This window comes from Pan troglodytes, chromosome 7 (assembly GCF_028858775.2).
Source record: "Pan troglodytes isolate AG18354 chromosome 7, NHGRI_mPanTro3-v2.0_pri, whole genome shotgun sequence".
In the NCBI taxonomy this organism is placed as follows: domain Eukaryota; kingdom Metazoa; phylum Chordata; class Mammalia; order Primates; family Hominidae; genus Pan; species Pan troglodytes.
The window spans coordinates 80,679,652-80,700,107 of NC_072405.2; the positions used below are offsets into that span (position 1 = coordinate 80,679,652).

General features: G+C 35.6%; 1 protein-coding gene and 1 long non-coding RNA gene across 4 annotated transcripts in view; one reads left to right on the forward strand and one right to left on the reverse strand.

The window, feature by feature from the left end:
* The window catches only part of TRPA1 (transient receptor potential cation channel subfamily A member 1), a 52,786-nt gene that overhangs the window by 5,016 nt on the left and 27,314 nt on the right, over window positions 1–20,456 (reverse strand). The window contains exons 16-24 of the mRNA XM_519806.7: window positions 19,451–19,510; window positions 18,815–18,910; window positions 12,154–12,224; window positions 11,291–11,453; window positions 10,410–10,499; window positions 8,715–8,884; window positions 6,691–6,820; window positions 6,087–6,269; window positions 2,338–2,406 (exon numbers count right to left, since the gene is read on the reverse strand). Of these exons, the coding sequence (XP_519806.3) occupies window positions 2,338–2,406; window positions 6,087–6,269; window positions 6,691–6,820; window positions 8,715–8,884; window positions 10,410–10,499; window positions 11,291–11,453; window positions 12,154–12,224; window positions 18,815–18,910; window positions 19,451–19,510 (1,032 nt within the window). The remainder of the gene's footprint in view (window positions 1–2,337; window positions 2,407–6,086; window positions 6,270–6,690; window positions 6,821–8,714; window positions 8,885–10,409; window positions 10,500–11,290; window positions 11,454–12,153; window positions 12,225–18,814; window positions 18,911–19,450; window positions 19,511–20,456) is intronic.
* Window positions 1–20,456, forward strand: part of LOC104007643 (uncharacterized) — a 29,459-nt gene that overhangs the window by 2,205 nt on the left and 6,798 nt on the right. Inside the window, exons 1-2 of one of the 3 annotated variants that reach the window (XR_010159601.1) lie at window positions 2,290–2,468; window positions 5,274–5,596. This is a non-coding gene — a long non-coding RNA (uncharacterized LOC104007643). Of the gene's footprint in view, window positions 1–2,289; window positions 2,469–5,273; window positions 5,597–20,456 lie in introns of those variants that run through there. The other 2 variants (XR_010159603.1, XR_010159602.1) reach the window with 2 other exon arrangements.

Sequence of the window (20,456 nt, forward strand, 5' to 3'; positions counted from 1 at the left end):
CACCTGCCCCTGAGGAACTGACAGTCCCCATAAACAACCCATCTCCCAGCATGCATTGTCCCAAGGCCTGTCTCCACTTCCCTTCGAGATGATTCTATGAGAGAACTAAATGGCCCTGTCAGAAATGTGTGCTACTTGTCCAGTTCTGCTCACAGTTCTGCCGTGGGCTCAGACATAGGTTTCAGAATGGATGCAGAGAGTTGCTTGAGAAACAACTCAGGAGAAGTAGGAGAATGGCTTCCCGGTTTTCCAGGTGATGCTGTTTTTGATCCAAAACAAGGCATAGATAATATGGGGGGTGCTAGGATTTGTGCCATTGACTGTCAGGGAGCATAGTAAACAATATAGGTTTGTGCTTTTCACCTCAACCCCACTGACACTGTAGTTGAGTGAGCTTCCCCAATTTTGCTTGTATTATTGTTTTTATCTATTCCCCAAGGTATTTTAAAGAGCTGGTAGGGCAGTTATGAGGTATTGCTGACATACCTGCCAAGAGGTTTATACATCTCCTCTCCATATCCATACACCTGGAGTCCTAAACACCATCTTTGCGACGGTAATAACCTGCCATTAGCTTTTCCTGCCTTCAATCTTTCCTCACTAAACCAAGATAATAACAGATCACTATAAACACCATTTTCATTGCAGAAGGGCTGATAATAACTCTCCACTAACTTACAAAATAACTTGAAGCACTTCATCATTTAGTGCCCTTTGCTAAGGTTTTTCTTTGCTGGTTTTGAATAAACCCCCCTATCATCTGGAGCAATCTAATCACCCACTAACATGAATGATCCTTCCAGGCAAAGGGGCCTTGAGCCAGTGCCTTGGCCATTTTCCCTGGTTCTGATGTGGCCCTGTGCTCTTGCTGGCCCCTCCTTTCACGACGGTATCGATGTCCTGTTAAATCCCAACCATCTTTCAACACTGACTCATCTCACCCCCTCCATGTTGCATTCTCTTAATTATTTTTGCATTTTTTCCTGTACCTGATCCTGCGTTTGTTCTCTAAGTGTTCCAATCACTCTGTGTCTCTGTATAATATATAGCCATGTCATAGAGCATAGAATTTATGAATGGTTCTCAGTTGATTTTTGATATTTAATTCTATGAATACCTAGCTGGTGTGCTAAGTAGGCATAGTTGACTTAATAGTCAGGGATCACATCCCTCTGTTTTCTCTGGGCTCTCATGATAAGTTGTACTGGACTTTGTACATACTATGTATTGAAACATTGTTTTCAATAAATAAATGTTAGTGTGTGGCTGAATGAATAACAGAGAAGAAAGAATTTGGACAAATAAAAGTGAAGAGGAGACAAGAGTGAATAGAAAGTTATATCATAACATGATTTTTCTCTCTCTCAAACTGGCCAAAGTTTCTGAATGCGTATAGTCAACTGGTCACCAAATATCCTCGAAGCATCAAAAATGCCCATGTGAATTTGAAATTTAAAGACAATCCAGTGAAGAGCATAAAAATAACTTTGTGTTGTATGACAGGAAGGCACCTCACAAGATTCAAATAGCCAAATACCTAGCCAGGAAACTTTGACACCAAATTTTACATCAAATTGTCTATAAAAATGAGAGAGATGTCACAAGAGAACAAAACCTCATGGATGCAGTTAAAACTTCAACATAAATCATGCTGTGGGGACCCTGTGATTCCCTGCACAAAATATAAGGAGCTCCTTTGAACAGCGGGGCTAGGATGCCAGTGATGCTCTTGATCAAGCAGCTAGCTACCTGGGTGGCCACATTTTAACATAACAAAAGATGCTCAGGCAATTTCTCAATTTCTCTAAGATTGTTCTCGGACATTTTTTTTCATCAACTTTGATTAGAGCAGGTATACCAGGTAACTTGCAAACAGACACAGGATATGACTCCTCAGGATTAAGAAGGTATCCATGCTAAGTAACTGTGCTCTTAAAAAAGGAAGTAACGATAATGGTGTTAATTCCAGTAAGTTTAAATAAACGTGATGCAGACAATACCTAACTTAGGGTGGTTTGACTCATGATTTTTGACTTTATGATGTGTGAAAGTGATGCATATTCAGTAGAATCTGTACTTCAAATTTTAAACTTTGATCTGTTCTGGGCTAGCAGTATGTGGTACTCTCCTGAGATGCCGGGCAGTGGCAGCGAGCCACAGAACCCAGTCAGCCACATGATCAGGAGGGTAAATGGCACATACTTTACAGTGTAAGTGGTATAAATTTATAACTGGCATATTCCTACAAAATGTCCATTTTTGACTTGTAATATTTTTAACTTATTGTAGGTTTACCAGAACATAACACTATCGTAAGTGGGGACGCATTGCACTTACCTGCATAGCTATCCTCTTCAATGATGCATGTTTCTGGACCTCAGCAATGTCACCAACTGCCAAGCCAATCTGAAGTATGACACAAAATTAAATCACTACAGTTGAACGGTCCACCTAAAAATGCATGTAAGGTCTGTCTTAGTCCATTCAGACTGCTATGACAAAATATTTTAGTCTGGGTAATGTATAAATAGCATAAGTTAATTGCTTACAGTTCTGCAGCTGGGAAGTCCAAAATCAAGGCTCAGGCAGAACTGGTTTCTGGTGAGAGCCCATTCCTCGTAGGTGGCACCTTCTATGTGTTCCCATATGGCAGAAAGGCAAAGGAGCTAATAAGCTCCCTCATAGCTCTTTTATAAGGGAACTAATTCCATTCATGAGGGCTCTCCCCTCATGGCCTAATCACCTCCCAAAGGCCTCACCTTCTAATGCCATCTTCTTGGTGATTAGGTTTCTATACATACATTTTGGATGGGACATAAAAATTGAAATCATAGCAAGGTCTCTGTGGCTAAAGTGGGAGACTGGGCATATGATCTACTAGTAGTAGCTGCAGAATACTTTGGTAATACACCTTATAGAAAACTACAAGGCCTATATACCTCTGCAACGATGATGGCCACATTCAGAGGTTCAGTACTCTTAAGTGTTATGAAAACTTAAGACATACAAATTAATCCAAAATTCATTTCATTTAAGATAAAAATCTGGTTTTTTTAAATGAGAGGGATGATGTGATATCACATGCAATTGGGTGTGGCCACACAACATGGCAGGAAACTCCAGGAGTTTAGTAACTAAGGTAGACAAGAGTGATTTAACAACATGGAAACAAATACTAAACTGAGAGAATGATACATTTTATATCTTACATATGTTCAGAAGGAAAACATATACTATAGGGGCAGGAGAGGCTCTGATGAGAAACCAGAAATTTATGGCTAGATAGAATTAGCTGGGGGGAAGCTGTTAGCTCAGTTCTACTCAATCTGATGAAATTAGCTCATTTCACTCATCCATTTATTTTCCGGTACTTAGTTCCTGCCTTTGCTGAGCCAGCATCTTGCATGCTGCACCAGAAAGAAAAGTCAGTTATGGCTCTTGAGGAGCTCAAAGTCCAGTAAGCTCTATGAGACAAGGGATCTGTCAAGGTCACCACTGTATGCCCAGTGCTTAGTATAGAGCAGGGTACATAATAGGTAAACAAAACAGTCACAGAATGAATGAAGAGAGGGAGAATATATTCTAGGGCTTGAAAACTAGCACTGAGAACTGGATATAGTCAGGAAATATGTTTCACTGGACAGGATAATATTGTTTTGGTTTTTAATTTGCAAGTGTTCAGATGGGTGGTCTCTCCAATTTACATTGACCCCCATCAAAACCAACCATCTCTGCCAGGCGCAGCATTTTACATCTGTAATCCCAGAAATTTGGGAGGCTGAGGTGGGAGGATCACTTGAGCCTAGGAGTTCCAGACCAGCCTGGGCAAAATGGCAAAACCCCATCTCTACAAAAATACAAAAATTAGCTGGGTGTGGTGGTGAGCACCTGTAGTTACAGCTTCTGGGTAGGCTGAGGTGGGAGGATCAGCTGAGACTGGGAAGTGGAGGCTGCAGTGAGCCATGATCACTCCACTGCACTCTAGCCTGTGTCACAGAATGAGATCCTATCTCAAAAAAAAAAAAAACAAACAAAACCAAAAATACCAAAAAAACAAAAAACAAACAAACAAAAAAAACTAACCCCAAAACTAACCATTTCATACCTGCTGCTTCACATATTTTAGATACATTTTTGGGCTCTGAAGACATTTGAGCTTACAAGCCATAGAAGAGATCAATTATTAACTTCTAATGTCACTAACATTTATCAAATGCTTATCATGTGCCAAGTACTATTTTAAGCCCCTTGTATTAGCTCATTTAATCTATACAATAATCTAGGAAGTAGGTTTTATTATTATTAAATGTTTGTATCCTCAAAACTATGGTAACACAAGGAAAGAACATCCAATAGAGTAAGTTAATTGGAGAGGGGTGGTGGTTAAGGAAGTCTGCCCTGAAGAAATGATACTTCAGCTGAGTTTTGAAATCTTAGAGCTAACCCATGGTGGGACGTTTTCCAGGCAAAAGGAAGAGCCTGTACAGAGTCTAGGCAGCATGAAGGGAAGTGTGGCACAATCGTGGAGTGTGCATTTCTGGGTAAATCCTGGGAACAGTGAGGCGTTGGGAAAGATCTTGGTAAGATCCAGCTCACAGGGACCTTTGCTTGCTATGCTGATGGGTTTGGACTGAATTAAAGCTTTTGAAGAGGCATGGAAAATATTTTAAAAAGCCACTGATGGGTTCAGTTTTCCATTAGCAGAGCATCACTATGGTGGCCATTTGTAGGAAGAATTAGACAAAGCAGTGTGATAAGGTAGAGATGCTCTTGAGGCTGCTGCAGCAATTTGGATGAAGAACTATGGCAGTCCAAGCCAACTGGAAGCAGATGTGAAAGCCAAAGAATTATTGAAAGAACTGAGGAAAAACGTGGGAGAGTGAAATAGAGACTATCTGCCAATGATCTTAGTAGGATGACTAGGAGATTCTACTGAGAGGCAGTGGAGATTCTGAAGGAAAGATAACATTAGTCTTGGCTCTGTTGGTTTTGATTTTCCTCCAGGATATCCAGGTAGAGATGCACAGCGGGTGCTGGATGTTTGGATCTTCAGAATGGGGCCAACCTATACTACTGCTAAGCCCAATTCTCTTCTGGATAATTATCTTCCAAAGCATAAACAATTATTGGAGAACAATGTGGGCTTTATGTCATTCTCCGTTATTCCTATTGCCATCCTTTCCTTTTCTAGGTCACCAAAATAAAACTCTGGAGTTGTATCAAATAATTGAATCAAAATACTTACACATCTGCATAATTTTTTTCCTTTCCAGAAACACTGCCTAGTACAGCCTCTGGTACATAGTCAGACTCAGAGAAAGTGTGTGGAATATGTGCATGTGTGCATAAATGGATAAAGGAAAAACAGGCACAACGATGCCAATAAGGGCTCCCCATGGACCTGGAATGGGATGCACCTTTGCCTGCATCAGCCAACGTGCTCATGCCTTGAGCAGATTCTGTAGAGAATTCCATGTGGAAGGGCACTCTAATGTCTGCTGATAGTGTCTAGGCTTTGACTGGGTTCAAGGTGGCATCTGAACGTCGCAGATGCCCTCTGCATGAGAGACTTCCCCACTTGAATCTCTGGTCAATGGTAAGTTCGAGCATAGAGATATGTTCCATAAAGGTCTCTGCCTAAACTCTGACCCCCTCTCCAACTCCAAAACATCACACACCTTCATCTTTATTGCCTTTCCCTGCTTCTTATTTCTTCATAGCATTTATCACCCCCATGACATTATGCTACACAGTTATTTGTTTATTACCTAAATTCCTGACTGTTTGTAATCACACTGAGACTGAATATTGGTCTGCTTTCTTCATCACTGGTTCCTAGAACTTGTAACAGTTGCTGGCATTTGGTAGATCCTTGGTATTTGCCAAGTGCATGCATCTGTGCACGCCCTGAGCCTCTTGATGTGCCTGGTGCTCCCCAGGCACCAAATAAGTGTTGAACGAATAGATTTTGTAGTAGATCTTCCTCATCTCCCCAGTGGAGGGAAATTAAAGAAGTTAAAAATAATTATCATTATAAAATGTTTCAAATGATCAACAAACAGAAAATATAAGAAAAAACTACTTACAAGTAAATTCATGAGGACAATTGGGACAAATATTGTGAAGGAAACAAGTTGTGCAAAGGACAGAACTGGATGTGCCAATTCATTTCTCAGATATGGTTCTAGGAAGGACTCTCGATAATTGATATCTCCTAGCATCATGCTGAAGGTCTGGATTATAGAAAGCAATGGAGAGCTGAAGGGATCCTGAAAGCAGACGGTGAGGTACAAATGAAATGCAAAGTTTCTACAATGAAAAAGTGTTTCCTGGAGGTAGAATGATAAAAACTATATTCAGGATACTTTTTTAAAGTCATAGGCATATAGCTGTTGAAATGCAGTGATAAAATATAGTAAACATGGTAAAGTCATCAAAAATATGTTATCTGCATAAATAATAAATCATCTGTGTTGCACATAAACTTTTTGACAATGGACAAAGTTGCTTAACACGACTATACTTTTTTCTGCAATAAACGTCATTTGAAAGATATAGGAGATAAAAACTAAAGTATTTGAATACTGTTGTTATGTAATTATGAATTTTCTAGACTATTTAGATTTAAGTATAAATATATATTTCCATAATTCACAGCGACAAAATCAACTACTGATGTAACTGCCTTACCTGTAAATTCAGGAGGATGTAAAAGCTGAGTCCAAAAGCCAGAAGAAGGAAGATAAATACAACTGTAGACCTCAACAAAGTTTTCAAAATTACCTCCAACATAACAATAAAAATTCCACAATTTTCAAATCTAGAAAAGTAAAAAAAAAAAACATTTACTCACTTTTATAGTCAAAGTGTATTCATTCAGTGACAATATTTATCATGTATTAAATCAGGTATTAGATTTCACAGATGAGATCACTGAGGCCAGTTATTTTGAAAAAGAAAACATAAGAATTAATTGAATAATCATGTCTTAATTTTCAAGCTGTTAGTCAAATTACTTTTGCTTTTATTCTCATTATTAATGTCATCTATTTTTTGGATACAGGGTCTTTCTTTGTCACCCAAGCTGGAGTGCAGTGGGGCAATCATTGCTCACTGCAGCCTTGACTTCCCAGGCTCAGGTGATCCTCCTGCCTCAGCTTCCCGAGTAGCTGGGACCACAGGCAGGCATCACCCCCAGGCTGATCGTGAACTGCTGGGCTCAAGCATCAGCCTGCCTCCGCTTCCCAAAGTGCTAGGATTGTAGGCGTGAGTCACTGTGCCCGGCCCTAATGTTACCTTAAATCATTTTACCACTTGACGACTGGACATCACTTCAACTGAAGTAGGAGAGAAAAATAATAGCTTCTCAATATCAAAGAAAATGCTGCCAAATGCTTAATAAAGAAATTAGAGAGATAAATTGTGTGCTGCATCATGCAGAGATTGAGTTTGTGAACTGGAAGGCACCTAATGCAGGGCACACACTACATGATTTGCATTTTATCCTCACCATCTCCTTCGGTTTTCTTTTCTACCCCCTGCATCCTATATTGTGAAATGTTTGGATAGATAATGGGTGTGTCATCTGGCCTCTAACTTGTACTCTGCCTTTGAAAAAGATGACTTGTTAAATGAGGAACTTACAAGATTCTAAAGCTGAAAGGGACTTCAGCTGAATTCATAGAGACATATATAGTGACTCACCAAGACCACTAATAATGACAGAGCCAAGGGTGTGACAGTGCCTGAACCTGTCTTAAATCCTATTTCTGGGCCACTGCCTTTCTCACCATACCATGTACTCTCCAAGGGGCGGCACTCAACTCTATCACTGTGCTTATGACACAGCAATGCAGAAGATATATGGTGAAAAAAACATGCTTCCTGGAGTCAGAAAGACTTCGGGTAAATACCTGTATCCTGACTGACTAGCTGAGACCTTCAGCAAGTTACTGAAATCAGTGCTTCAGCTTCTTCTTTTAGAGAATGCAGATAATAACATTGGCCTTGTTATTGGAAAGATTATGTGAAATAACATGAAACTCAACATTACCAACTGTCAGAGGCCCGGGAACTCAGGCTTTTTTCCCTCTCTAGAATTAGATTCTTTGGACTTATTTTTTCTTTTATACCACTTCAATTCCCCATACTATCCATCAGTTCATTTTGAGTGTTTTAATTCAAAGTAAATGCTTACAAAATAATATCAGGTAAAACAAGAATAGCCAATACTTTTAATATTTACTCCCCCTGTTTAGTCTAGATTTGTCTAGACCAGTGTTCTTGACCTGGGCTCATTTGGCACACAGGGAACATGTGGCATTGTCTGCATTCATTTTTGGTTGTCATAACTGGACTGGGGTGGATGCTACTGGTATCTAGTGGGTAGAAGCCAGGAGCCAGGAATGCTGCTAAGCAATTTACGATATACAAGACAGTCCCCCTCCACAAAAAAAGAAAAAAAAAAAAGAAGAAGAAAAAAGAATTATCTGGCCACAAAGTTCAATAGTGCCAAGTGTGAGAAACCCTGATCTTCATTCTGAACTCTGGAACCATGCTCCAGCCTTTCCTTAATAGGGTATACAAAAATTCTTCATATTTTGAAACAACTGGAAAAGGAATAAGCCAGTTTTAAATTTACACCAGGTACAATAGTTTTTCTTTTGATATTAAAAATGCTTAAAGGATGTGGAAATAATTCAAGCTTGTTTTACCTTTGAAGATACAATAAGAAATTCATCCAATAGAAGTAAACAGCAATTGCTCCACATTGCCACTGCAGATGAGCTGGTATTTCAACAAACAAGGGCAGCACAAAAATGATGCCCGTCGTGTAGATAATCCATTCAAGAACATTGCTCATATCCATAAAATAATTCCTTTTCTGGGATAGAAGAGAATAAAAAATTACCACATATAGAGACCTAGCATCTATGGATGGTTATATACATGCACCCCGTAATAAAATTTTTCTAGCTTAGCAGCCAGCTGGGGAGAAGTTTAGGACCAAGGAGTAACCTCACGCCATCCTGGATTGACTTCAGAGTCCCCGGGGTATGAATCGGTGTTGGAGATGGCCCAGAGCCCTCTGTTAACCTGGTGTTATGGGAGTCCGACGCCTAAGGAAATCCTACAAATTGCTGGGCTTTCCCTGTGGAGTCCACTCCATCTTAAGAAAACTTCCTGGGGACTGCAAGTTGGTTCAGTAATTCCTGGGGCCTTTCTACCCGTATAACAACATGAATGTGGAGCTCTCTTTATGAACTAAAGTTGTTTCTAAAAAGGTTTGGGACATGCGCTGAAACTTAATTAGGAAATAAAAACAAATAATAATGGCATTTTCAAACTTTTTATGTATTGGGCATTAAATTTCCTACAGAGTAGGCCATTTAAATATCAATAAGAAAATGTGGAGATCAAATCTGATACAGAATTCATATAACTTTATAGCTCAATTTAAACTATAATCTGCAATTTTCATTTCTGGAAAATGAAAATAAAGGCAAGAAAGGGTAAGTAATGTGCCTTAAATCGTTTAAGGTAAAATGCAACATTACAGTCTATCAGAATTGTGACAAATTTCTTAAAGTACCTATATGAAAGTACTTGCAATGTATAATATTTAAAAAATGCAAACCATTATTATCAAATTTATAAATGCAAATATCTATGTGCCTACATGATGCAACAAAGAAAATTTTCACAGAAAGTGAGGTGTTGTATAAAAGACATATGATTTATAAAAATAATATTCATGAAAATATACAAAAAAATTATGAAGACTTTCAACCTCCATACTGAGAAAAGAAGGATCAACCTTTGCCATTTATCAACCAAAGGTAGGACCTGCAGATAATTTATACACTTGGTTCTGATCTGAACTTGGCTCACTTATTTAAAAAGTAGAATATAAAGTAAAAATTTTGCTGTAAAAAGTTCCAAAATTGTATTAAAACTTGGAATTTTATTTAATCAAAAAAGTATTTCTGTTAGAAAAGGAATTCAAAGAAAGACCCATTTGAAATGGAGTCTTGGGCCAGATAACTTCTTTATAAACATTTACATTTAAAATTATCAAGTTCAAAATGTAACCATTATGTTAGCAAAATATTTAAAACTATGTAAGAGAAAAGAAAGTTCACTCATAATGACCATTTGTAGTTAGATGTTTAAGGACCAGTAAAAGTGGAACATCTCTTTCATAGATATATCAAATAGGCAGGGACCTTACCTAAAATTATGTGATTTCTACATTTTGAAACATTTATGCTTGGTGTTTCTAATCTATATGGTAGTCAAGCTATGTAATTTTATTATGACATAATATCTCAAGTAATAGCTTATCAATTAACTTATGTTCTGCATATGAAAATATGTGCAACTTTAGAGATACAAAATGTATTACATACCTGTTGGAAAATTTGCCCCGCTTCTTTGCAATACCCAAATATACTTGATAAAAACACTAAAATCATACAAGTTTTTATTAGATATGAATTCTAAAACAAAAAAGGATAAGACACATAGTTATGAGAGATATAAAACACTTTAACATTTCCATAATTTTCACTATTAAATTTATTTTTTCTTTTTTTTTGCTTAATTTCTATATACTGTCCACTTTGAGTTAAACAGAAAATTTAACTGACACCAATACTCATATAATTTACTAGAGATGAACACACCCTCATTTCGGAATGTCTTTATTAAGTGAAGTTCAAAAATTGCTAATTGAATTAAAAAAGAATATGAATCTGTAGGCCAATATAAAATTGTTTATTGTGGCAAAATACATATAACAAAACTTACCATTTTAAAAGTTACATTTTACATGTACATTTTAAAATATATAATTCAGTGGCATTAAGTATAGTCACAGTGTTATACCACCATCACCGTTATCTAGTTCCATAACTTTTTCATCATCTTGGATGGAAACCACATATCCATAAAGCATCTCTCCCCATTTCCCATGTCCCACAGTCCCTGGCAACTACAAATCTGCTTTCTTGTACACCTATTTTAAAGTTTTACACTTCAGTATTTAAGCTAGCATCTAACACATGTCAATTCCTTTTAAATTAGTTTACAAACTCATTAGTTGACCTGTTTGTTTATATTCCCTCTCCTTCCACAAAGGATTTTAGGAGAAATTATTACTATATACAAATTCTTACAGGCTATTTATAATAAAGTCCTGATATGTCAGATTTATTATGGGTTTAGTAGTCTTAAGAAAAAATACATTTTTTATAATCCTTTATTTTAGAAAGTTAAAATTTGAAATTACCGTGGTATCTAGTATTTCTGAATGATCACTAGTTTCATTGATGATGCCAGTTGAGTTGAAAGCCATTCCTGGTTTTATATTGACAACGAGAATGGTCATAGGTATGAGACCAAGACAGTAAGATCCTAAATTCATCATATGAGCTCTAAATCCATAAGCCAACCTACAAAAATATAAGCAAACCAGAATTGAGTCATTTCAAACAAAAATATTTACTTAAGATACCTGGGGAAAAAATGGTTATAACCTCTTTCAGAAACCTTGTTGGTAAATTCACTGAAGCTTAGGATCAAGTAAATCTTCTAATTCACCTTGTTCATTTTCAGAGAAGGAATCTCAAGTTCTAAGCAAATTACGACTTAACAAATTAATGAAAGAGCCGGGATGTTAACCCATATAATCTGTCGGCAATATGAGTGCTCTTCCTAGAACACACCTCTTTCTTCATTGTCAGCTAAATTTCAGGGTCCAGGATATTTCTACATGTTCTATACAATGATCCTTTCCATGCCCCCAAATATTTCATTTAATGTTAAAGACAAATTTTAGGCTCTAAAGAGCTTCTTCATGTCTTATATAATAATTCCCTCCCACCCTGCAAATATTTTATTTAATGATAAGGATAAACAATGCCAGCATTTTTTTTTAACCTTAACTTCTTTTTATTTGGTCTTTTTCACTTTATTTTATTATTATTATACTTTAAGTTCTAGGGCATTTGCCTTACTTATTTCTTCAAAGTAAAAACATTAAAATAACAAAAGCTAAAACATTAAAATACCATTACAATATAATTGTTTTGAAGGCTTTGTAATAGATCCAATAGACACAGCATTAAACAAGAAATACTACTCAATACCCACCATTTCATGAGTAAATATTCTTTACACACAGGATGATTGAGAAGCTCTATGCGGTTATTTTGTACCATTGCCTGAGAAATAAAAAAAAGTGTAATAAAAACACAATCATAATCAACTACTGAGTATAAACTAATCTATTTATTGTCTGGTTTTATAACTGTGTTTTGGTATTGTAAAAGTAACATCTATTTTAGAACATTGAAAAAAATAAAAATTAGATCAAGATTTTAAAAAACAAATTAGAGATAACCATTTTGTACAGGTAAAATTGTTTGATTCAGTCTGTTTCTTTAGATTTCTGACTACTTAACCTAGCATAAGCTTTTTAATCTTATACAGGATTACAACAGGAAAGGACATTAAAGATAAATTAGCAAGAGTTATACCCTCATTGTGTCCTTGAAGAAATTCAGGCTTATCTTTCCAGAAGGATTTTATGCAGTAGAATATACATACATAGTTGTTCAATTAATCTAGATCATAAGTTTTCATTAGAGTTATTTGTGACTACTAGTATTTATTTAAAAATTAGTTTTTAATTATTCAAGACATACATAAATAGAGGGACTGATGCCAACAAGGGAGCAAAATAGGAAGTCCCAGGCCCTCCTTCCTCCATAGAGATATGGAATTGAAAACAATACACAGAACATTTTCTTTGTGAGCAATCCCAAACTTAGTTAACGTGTTTCTGTACCCAAGGTGAGCATGTAGCCAAAATCAATCATATCAAAGACAGTAGGAAAATGCATGGCCTTTACATGCCACAGATCCTCCGTCTGGCAAAGCACAGTGCCATTGGGAGAAAACTCCCAACTCCTGCCTTCTCCCTGGAAAGAGAAAGAAAAGAGTGGAACATATCCACTAACTTCTGACTTCTAAGGGGCTGCCCAAGGGAATGATTTTTATCTTGCCTGAATCTAAGCTCTGACATGAATGGGTCCCAGGAGGGGACCACTGATAACAAAGTAGATCACTGGGTCTTAGTCTAGCACCAGAGAAGATAGAGTGTCAACAGACAGATCCTAGGCAGTGTCCCAGTATCACGACTTGCTACAGCATCAAAGACACAGGGAAAAAGAGACAAAAAGTCTACCACATACTGAAAGCAATTAACAAAATGGCAATAGTAAGTCCTTTCCTGTCAATAATTATTTTAAAGGCAAACTGGTTAATCTCTCCTATTAAAATACAACGGTTGATTGAATGGATAAAACCCAGGATTCAACTACATGCTCTTTACAAGAGACTCACTTTAGATATAAGAACACAGGCTGAAATTGAACGGATGGAAAAAGATATTCCATGCAAATGAGAACCTGAAGTGAAAAGAAACAGCCATATTTACATCAGACAAAATAGACTTTAAGACAAAAACTGTGACAAGAAACAAAGAAGGACAATATATAATGATAACAACGTCAACTCACCAGGAAGATACAACAATCATAAATATATACCCACCTCACATTAGAGCTCCCAAAACTACGGAGCAAACTTAGAACTGAAGGGAGAAATAAACAGCAACACAATAATGGTAGGCGACTTCACTATCTGACTTTCAGTTATGGATAGAACAACCAGACAGAAGTTCAATAAGGAAACAGAAGACGTGAACCACAGCATAGATCACTTTACCTAACAGACATACACAGAACAGTTCACCCTATGATGCAACAGAAGAATAGATATTCTTCTCAAGCACACATAGAACATTCTCTAAGATAGACCACATATTAGGCCATGAAGTATTAAAACATTTCAAAAGATTGAAGTCATATAAAATATCTTCCTCACTACAGTGGAATAAAACTAGAAATCAAAAGTAGAAGGAAAATATGAAAATCAAAAAACCTGTGGAAGCTTAACAACTCACTCTTAAACAGCAAATAGGTCAAAGACAAAATAAAACAGAAATTTAAAGTACATCTGGAAACAAATGAAATGAAAACATAATATACCAAAATGCATGGGGTACAACTAAAGCAATACTAAGAGGCAAGTTTATAATGGTAAATACTTATGTTATAAAAGAAGAAAGATTTTAAATCCATAATTTAACTTAAAACTCAAGGAAATAAAGAAGAACAGAATAAACCTAAGATTAGCAAAATGAAGAAAATAATAATGATTAGAGCAGAAATAAATGTAATAGAGAATAGAAAAACAATAGAAAAAAATCAATGAAACGAAGAATTGGTTTTTTGAAAAGATAAACAAAATTAACAAAATTTTACTGACTAAGGAAAAAGGAGAGATGATTTATCGACTATGACACCAACAGGACAGGCAACTAAAGCAAAAGCAGACAAACAGGACTATATAAAGTTAAAAATTTCTTCAAGTCAAAGGAAGCAATGACCAAAGTGAAAAGGCAACCTATGGAATGAGAATAAATATTTGTAAATCATATATCTTATAAGGAGTTAATATCCAGAATATTTGAGGAACTCCTACAACTCAACAAGACAATAAATAACCCAATTGACAAATGGGTCAAGGCTGTGAATAGGCATTTCTCCAAAGAAGATACATGAATAGTCAATAAGCACTATTGTTTATGACTATTGAATGAGAAGATGCTCAACATCATTCATTATTAGGGAAATGCAGTTTAAAACCACAACGAGATACCACTTCGCATCCGTTAGGTTGGCCACTATCAAAAGAACAAAAAATAACAAGTATTGGTGAGCATGCTGAGAAACTGGAATCTTTGTGCACTATTGGTGGGAATGTAAAATGGAACAGTCATTATGGAAAACAGTATTGGGGTTCCTCAAGAAATTAAAAATAGAATCACCACAGGATCCAGCAAGCCTACTTCTAAATGTGTATATGAAGAGTTTAAAGCAGGATCTCAAAGAGATATTTGTATAATAATGCTATAGCATTATTCACAATAGCCAAAAAGGGAAAGCAACCCAGTGTCTTCAACAGACAAACAGATAAGGAAAATATGGTATATACATACAATGGAATATTATTCAGCCTTCAAAAGAAGGAAGTCTTGTCACATGCTCTAACATGGATGAACCTTAAGGAGATTATAGTAATTGAAATAAGCCAGTCACAAAAGTACAAATACTGTAAGATTCCACTTTATATGAAGTACCTAAGGTGGAGAAAAATCACAGAAACAAAAAGTAGAAGGGTGGTTGCCAAGGGTTGGGGGAAAGATGAGGGAAGTTACTGTTTAATAAGTATAGAGTTTCAGTTTTGCAACATGAAATAATTTTAGACATCTCTTGAGTAACAATGTGAAAATACTTGACACTACTGAACTATGCATTTAAAAAGAGTTAAGACAGTAAATTTAACTTTATGCTTTTTACCACAAGTAAAAAAGAAGAAATACCCAGACAAATTCTCCTTTAAAATACTGGAACATCGGGATAAGGCCATAGTTCTCACCACACCTAAGCCTCGGTTCTAGGCAGGACTCCATTTCCTCAATAGTATCATCATTGCTAACTTGTACATCCTTCCAAATCCTTTTCTATATTTCTACACAGAAACACCCATGTTCAAAAACTCAAACGTAGTTATAGAAAAAGGGATAATTGTTTTGTATTTATGTTTTTACTCAAATTATGTCTTCAATTTGCTTATTTATTCAACACAGCCTAGAAACATATCAATGTTATATAAAGATTCATCAAGAACATTGTTTTTAAATATTGCTTAATATTTCATCATTTGGATATAGTAGTTTATTAAGACCTTCCCTTATTTATAAATATTATTATTGTTTCACATTTTATAATTAAAAATGATGCAGCCAGAATGGTCTTCTTAGCCCTTGGGGAAGTTTTTAATTTTAATTTGATGAGTTACAGATTTCATTTCTAGAAAATTCTCAGACATTATCCTTTCAATTTTCTCCCTATCTTTCCATCTCTTTTTAAAAATGTCCATCTTTCTGAAATAACTGTTAGACAGAAGTTGGAATTTCTGTTTTTAGCTTCCTTGTATTAACTTTGATTTGATTGTACTTTCCAAAATTATTCACCAAACAACTTCTAGGTTTTTGCACTAAACACCCACTTACATTTTGAAAAAGCCTATACTATAATTTTCATCAGCACTCTATTAGATTTTTTCAATTTTAGTATTCATAAAAATCTTTTAGAAGCTTATTTAAAATTTTGATTATTAGGTCTACCCTCAAGCATTCTGGGTTAGTAGGTCTAAGATGGGCCTTAGGAACCTTCATTTTAACAAGAACCACAATAATTCTGATTCAAGCAGCCAGAGATTCCAGTTTAAAAACTACTACTGTGACACCAACAATGGAATATTTCCAGGTTCACCATTTTTCTTTTCTATTTATTTTTACCCCAATCATTTGAAAAGTAATTGAGATATATTTACATACAATATTCTGGGGGGAATAAAAGAACCCCTTGCAAATATTCATTATCAATTGGATGCCCAGTGGAGCCCGAAAAGCTATATATCTAGCTATTCTTGGAAAAAAAAAAAAAACTGGCAGGATCTAGCTATTGTTTTTGAGACCTCATCTAAACTTCCACGTAGATTTGGCTTTTTTTCCATTTAAAATTAATGGTTTCTTCAAGCTAAAATAAAAAATATGGAAAAATATTTGTGAGAATAATTCAAAATGTTACTATTAATATTTTTAAAACACCATACTAGAAACACACACAGATACTTGTTTTCAATGTGCTTTCATTAAAACAATCCTCTTACATTTCTGAAATCTTGTAACTCTGCTTTTAAACTAATAACAAATACAGAAAACCTACCCCTTGAGGCATGCAAGTACATTGTTAAGTTTAAATATCACCCAAATAAAGTGTAAATAAGACTTAAAGTATCCAATGCATTTGTAGCTATGCTAATGGATAATCCACAGTAGCTCTACTCTTGCATGCACCATTAATGAAAATAGCCTCTCGCTGGCTCCAGTTTGTCTTAATCTCAGTATCTGATTTCTTATGTTCTCTATTTGGTGCATCTAGAGTTTCAAATTTTCTGTGCACAGTAATTTCTCATCAGGCCAGTTACCTTCCCAAAGAGCCCCACTCAGCTCACTTACAACTAAAGGAAGGTTTCCTAAGCTATTAAGGCATTGTAGAATCGGGTGCTGGTTTGATATCTAGTACATTGCATTTATCTAAGTGAATCTATTTTATTTAAATTACACTTTGCCCATTGTTATATATTGTCTTTCTTTTTAGATGCTACATAGATCTTATTTCTTCCTATTCTTATTCTGATAATGGAGACAAAAATAGATACATTTTTTTCTGATAGAAGTATTGCCTATTTTTAAAATTATAATTAAAAAACACATACATATGCAACAAATTTTCTAAGTATAACTGTAGTGTAGTTACTGTTAGATCACTGGGCTATCGATTATGAACTATACTAATAGCAAAACATAACATACTCAAGGAGAGCTAAAGTGCTTACAGCAATGGCGAGTCAGTTGCCATCACCAGTGTTAAGGGCACAAAATCCCCACGAGTCTGCATTCTCCATACTCCAAGTGCTCAGTAAGCCTTGTAGGTTTAACTTGGGTGACAGCTGCTACCATGGTCTGTACCAAAGTCTTCAATTTAGGGAAATGAACTCATTGAAGGTGAATAAAAATTCTTCATTGGCCTAGAGCAGTGTTGTCTAATAGAACTTTCTGCAATGACGAAAATGTCTTCTACCTGTGCAGTGCAATATGACAGCTGCAAGCCAAATGGGCTACTGAGCATTTAAAATGTGGCTAGTGTGACTGAAAAACAAATTTGTAACTTTATTTAATTTAAACTAGTTTTTAAGTTAGGAAGCCACATGCAACTATTGGTTCCCATATTAGATAGCCCAAATCTAGACCAAAATTTGCAACTCCAGTCCTCAAATATGTTTTGTTTTACATGCACACAATTTTAATTTGTTGCCAATATTTACACAGTTGCGGGCTGCTATTGCCACATGGCAATGATTTGTTGAAACTAGTAGCCACTGTCCTTTTAACCAGAAGCCTAAGTTACTTGTCTCTTACTGTTTTCTCTGTAGTTATTTCAGTTTGAGACCTTTGATTTAGACTAAAGGGGATCAAATGCATTATTTTCATTGCTTCATTGGCTAGAAACATAAAAGCATCTTTTTAAATAATAGCTACTTTTTTAAAAATTTCTTGGGAAATTTAAGTCCATGCTGTGTCTTAAAAGCCTGCTTCCAACTGGGTTCATTCATCTGGAATCTAAGATCTAAGAACCTCTGAATGGTCAGAGTTTACCTTGGAGCCCAGTGGCTAGCTGAACTTAGAAGCTGTGGCTGTGAAATATCACCCCTTGCATTTTCCTGCGGTTTACACTGGAGAAAACTCTTGAATATGTAGGTGGATAGAGGTGGCAAGCAAGCGTTACCTCTGTTGTCCATGGTTTATTTGATTCTGGATTGGAGCAGGTCTTACGTGACCATTAGAAATGAAGTGTAGAACTTTATAGCAATTGAAAAAAAGGATTGCTTTCTTTATTAAAAAATAAAGGTTTGAGTCACATGGCAGACATAGACATAGAACTATAAAACTGGAATTCTCTCCATCCATCAAGTATTAAAACATTTTAGACTATTGTATCAAAACATTTTAGAACCCAACTAGAAACTATTTAGACAATGAAAACATTGAACTTACATTGAGGGCTGTAAGAGGTTCATATATAACATCCTGTGTAGGTGTTTTTTTGGTGAATTCTAATGGACATTGAAGATATTTGAAATTATACTCAATCTGTAGAAGACAGAATTTTTTTTAAAAAAGATGTACAGTTAGTCAAGTATAGAATCCCCAAAGTAATTCTTGAAAAAATCAAATACACAAGTGTACAATTCTGCTGAAAATTAAGTGATTTGAACAAAGTTGAGTTATTTCAAGTGGAGAAAGGAAATTAAGTTATTGCATATTAATTCTAAAAATAAATATCCTGGAAGGCTTTGTATTCAATTGCTTTGTATCTCATAGGCATGGAAAGAGAGGAGTTCTCAAAAGATCATTTAGATCTTTTAGATCTTCATTATTAAGGCACAACTACTTAAGAAAATATAAAGACTAGAAACAACACTAAATGATGCTATTAGAAACTATTAAAATATTTGGGGAAAACTGAGAATGTAAGGGAAAAATTCTCTCACAAGTAGATAATACAATAATATGACAAATTAGATCAATACCATCTGCAGTAGATTACAGATCAATAGTAACAATATTTTAATATTTTTCAAAGAATTATAACAAAATAAATTTCAGATAATGATGATAAAATAAACTTACATAGTAGTCTCGGCAGGACTTGTCTTCTGTGGAATGCAACATGCAGAAATCTAAAAGTACCTTTGAAAGAGAAAAACCAGCTAAGATATTGGGGCAGTACACTACATATTAGGAAAGATTTTATCCTATTTCTGAAATAATACACAAGACATTTCCTTTCCTTTCCTTGGTTTCTTGCATCTCAAGAATAAATTATAATCTATGTCATTCAGGAACAAAGTTTAAAATACAAAATGTTACAAATACCTCTGCATGCCTCAGAAATACCAGTGATTCAGAAAAATACCATGTACTTGAAATAAAATTGCATGTACTAAAATCTAGGTAAGATATATTCCACTAGTTGTGCCTAAGATTTGATGTCTTTCTGGACTTTTAGAGGATATATAGATTACAGGTTGAGCAATCCTAATCTGAAAATGTGAAATTCTAAATGCTCCAAAATCCAAAATGTTTTGAGCACCCACATATTTCCATAAGTAGAAAATTCCACACTTGAGTACTTAATACAAACTTTGTTTCATGCACAAAATTATTAAAAATATTATATAAAATTACCTTCAGGCTATGCTTTTAAGGAGGGTATGAAACACAAATGAATTTTGTATCTACACTTGGATCCCATCCTTATGATGCCTCATTATATATAGGCCAATATCCTGAAATCCAAATCATTTCTGGTCCCAAGAAGTGGGGATAAAGGATAGTCAATCTGATTCCCTTGCTGAGTACCTTACTGTGACAACTTATTGTTCCTAATCAAGATTTTTCACCCCAGCAATGGAGTCTTTCTATGGTTTAGGTCCCATCTTCTGAACTGCCCCAGTCTGGAGTAATGTGTTTTCTTCTATACCTCATGTGCCAAGCAACACGGAGAGAGTATGTGTTTAGAGGGGGGTGGACAGGATGATGGGGGATAGATGTTGTAATGAGAAATAGATGAAGACTCTCTAGATACTTAACTCAGGGAAAGAACACTTATGGGGTCAATAGAGCCACCTCTATG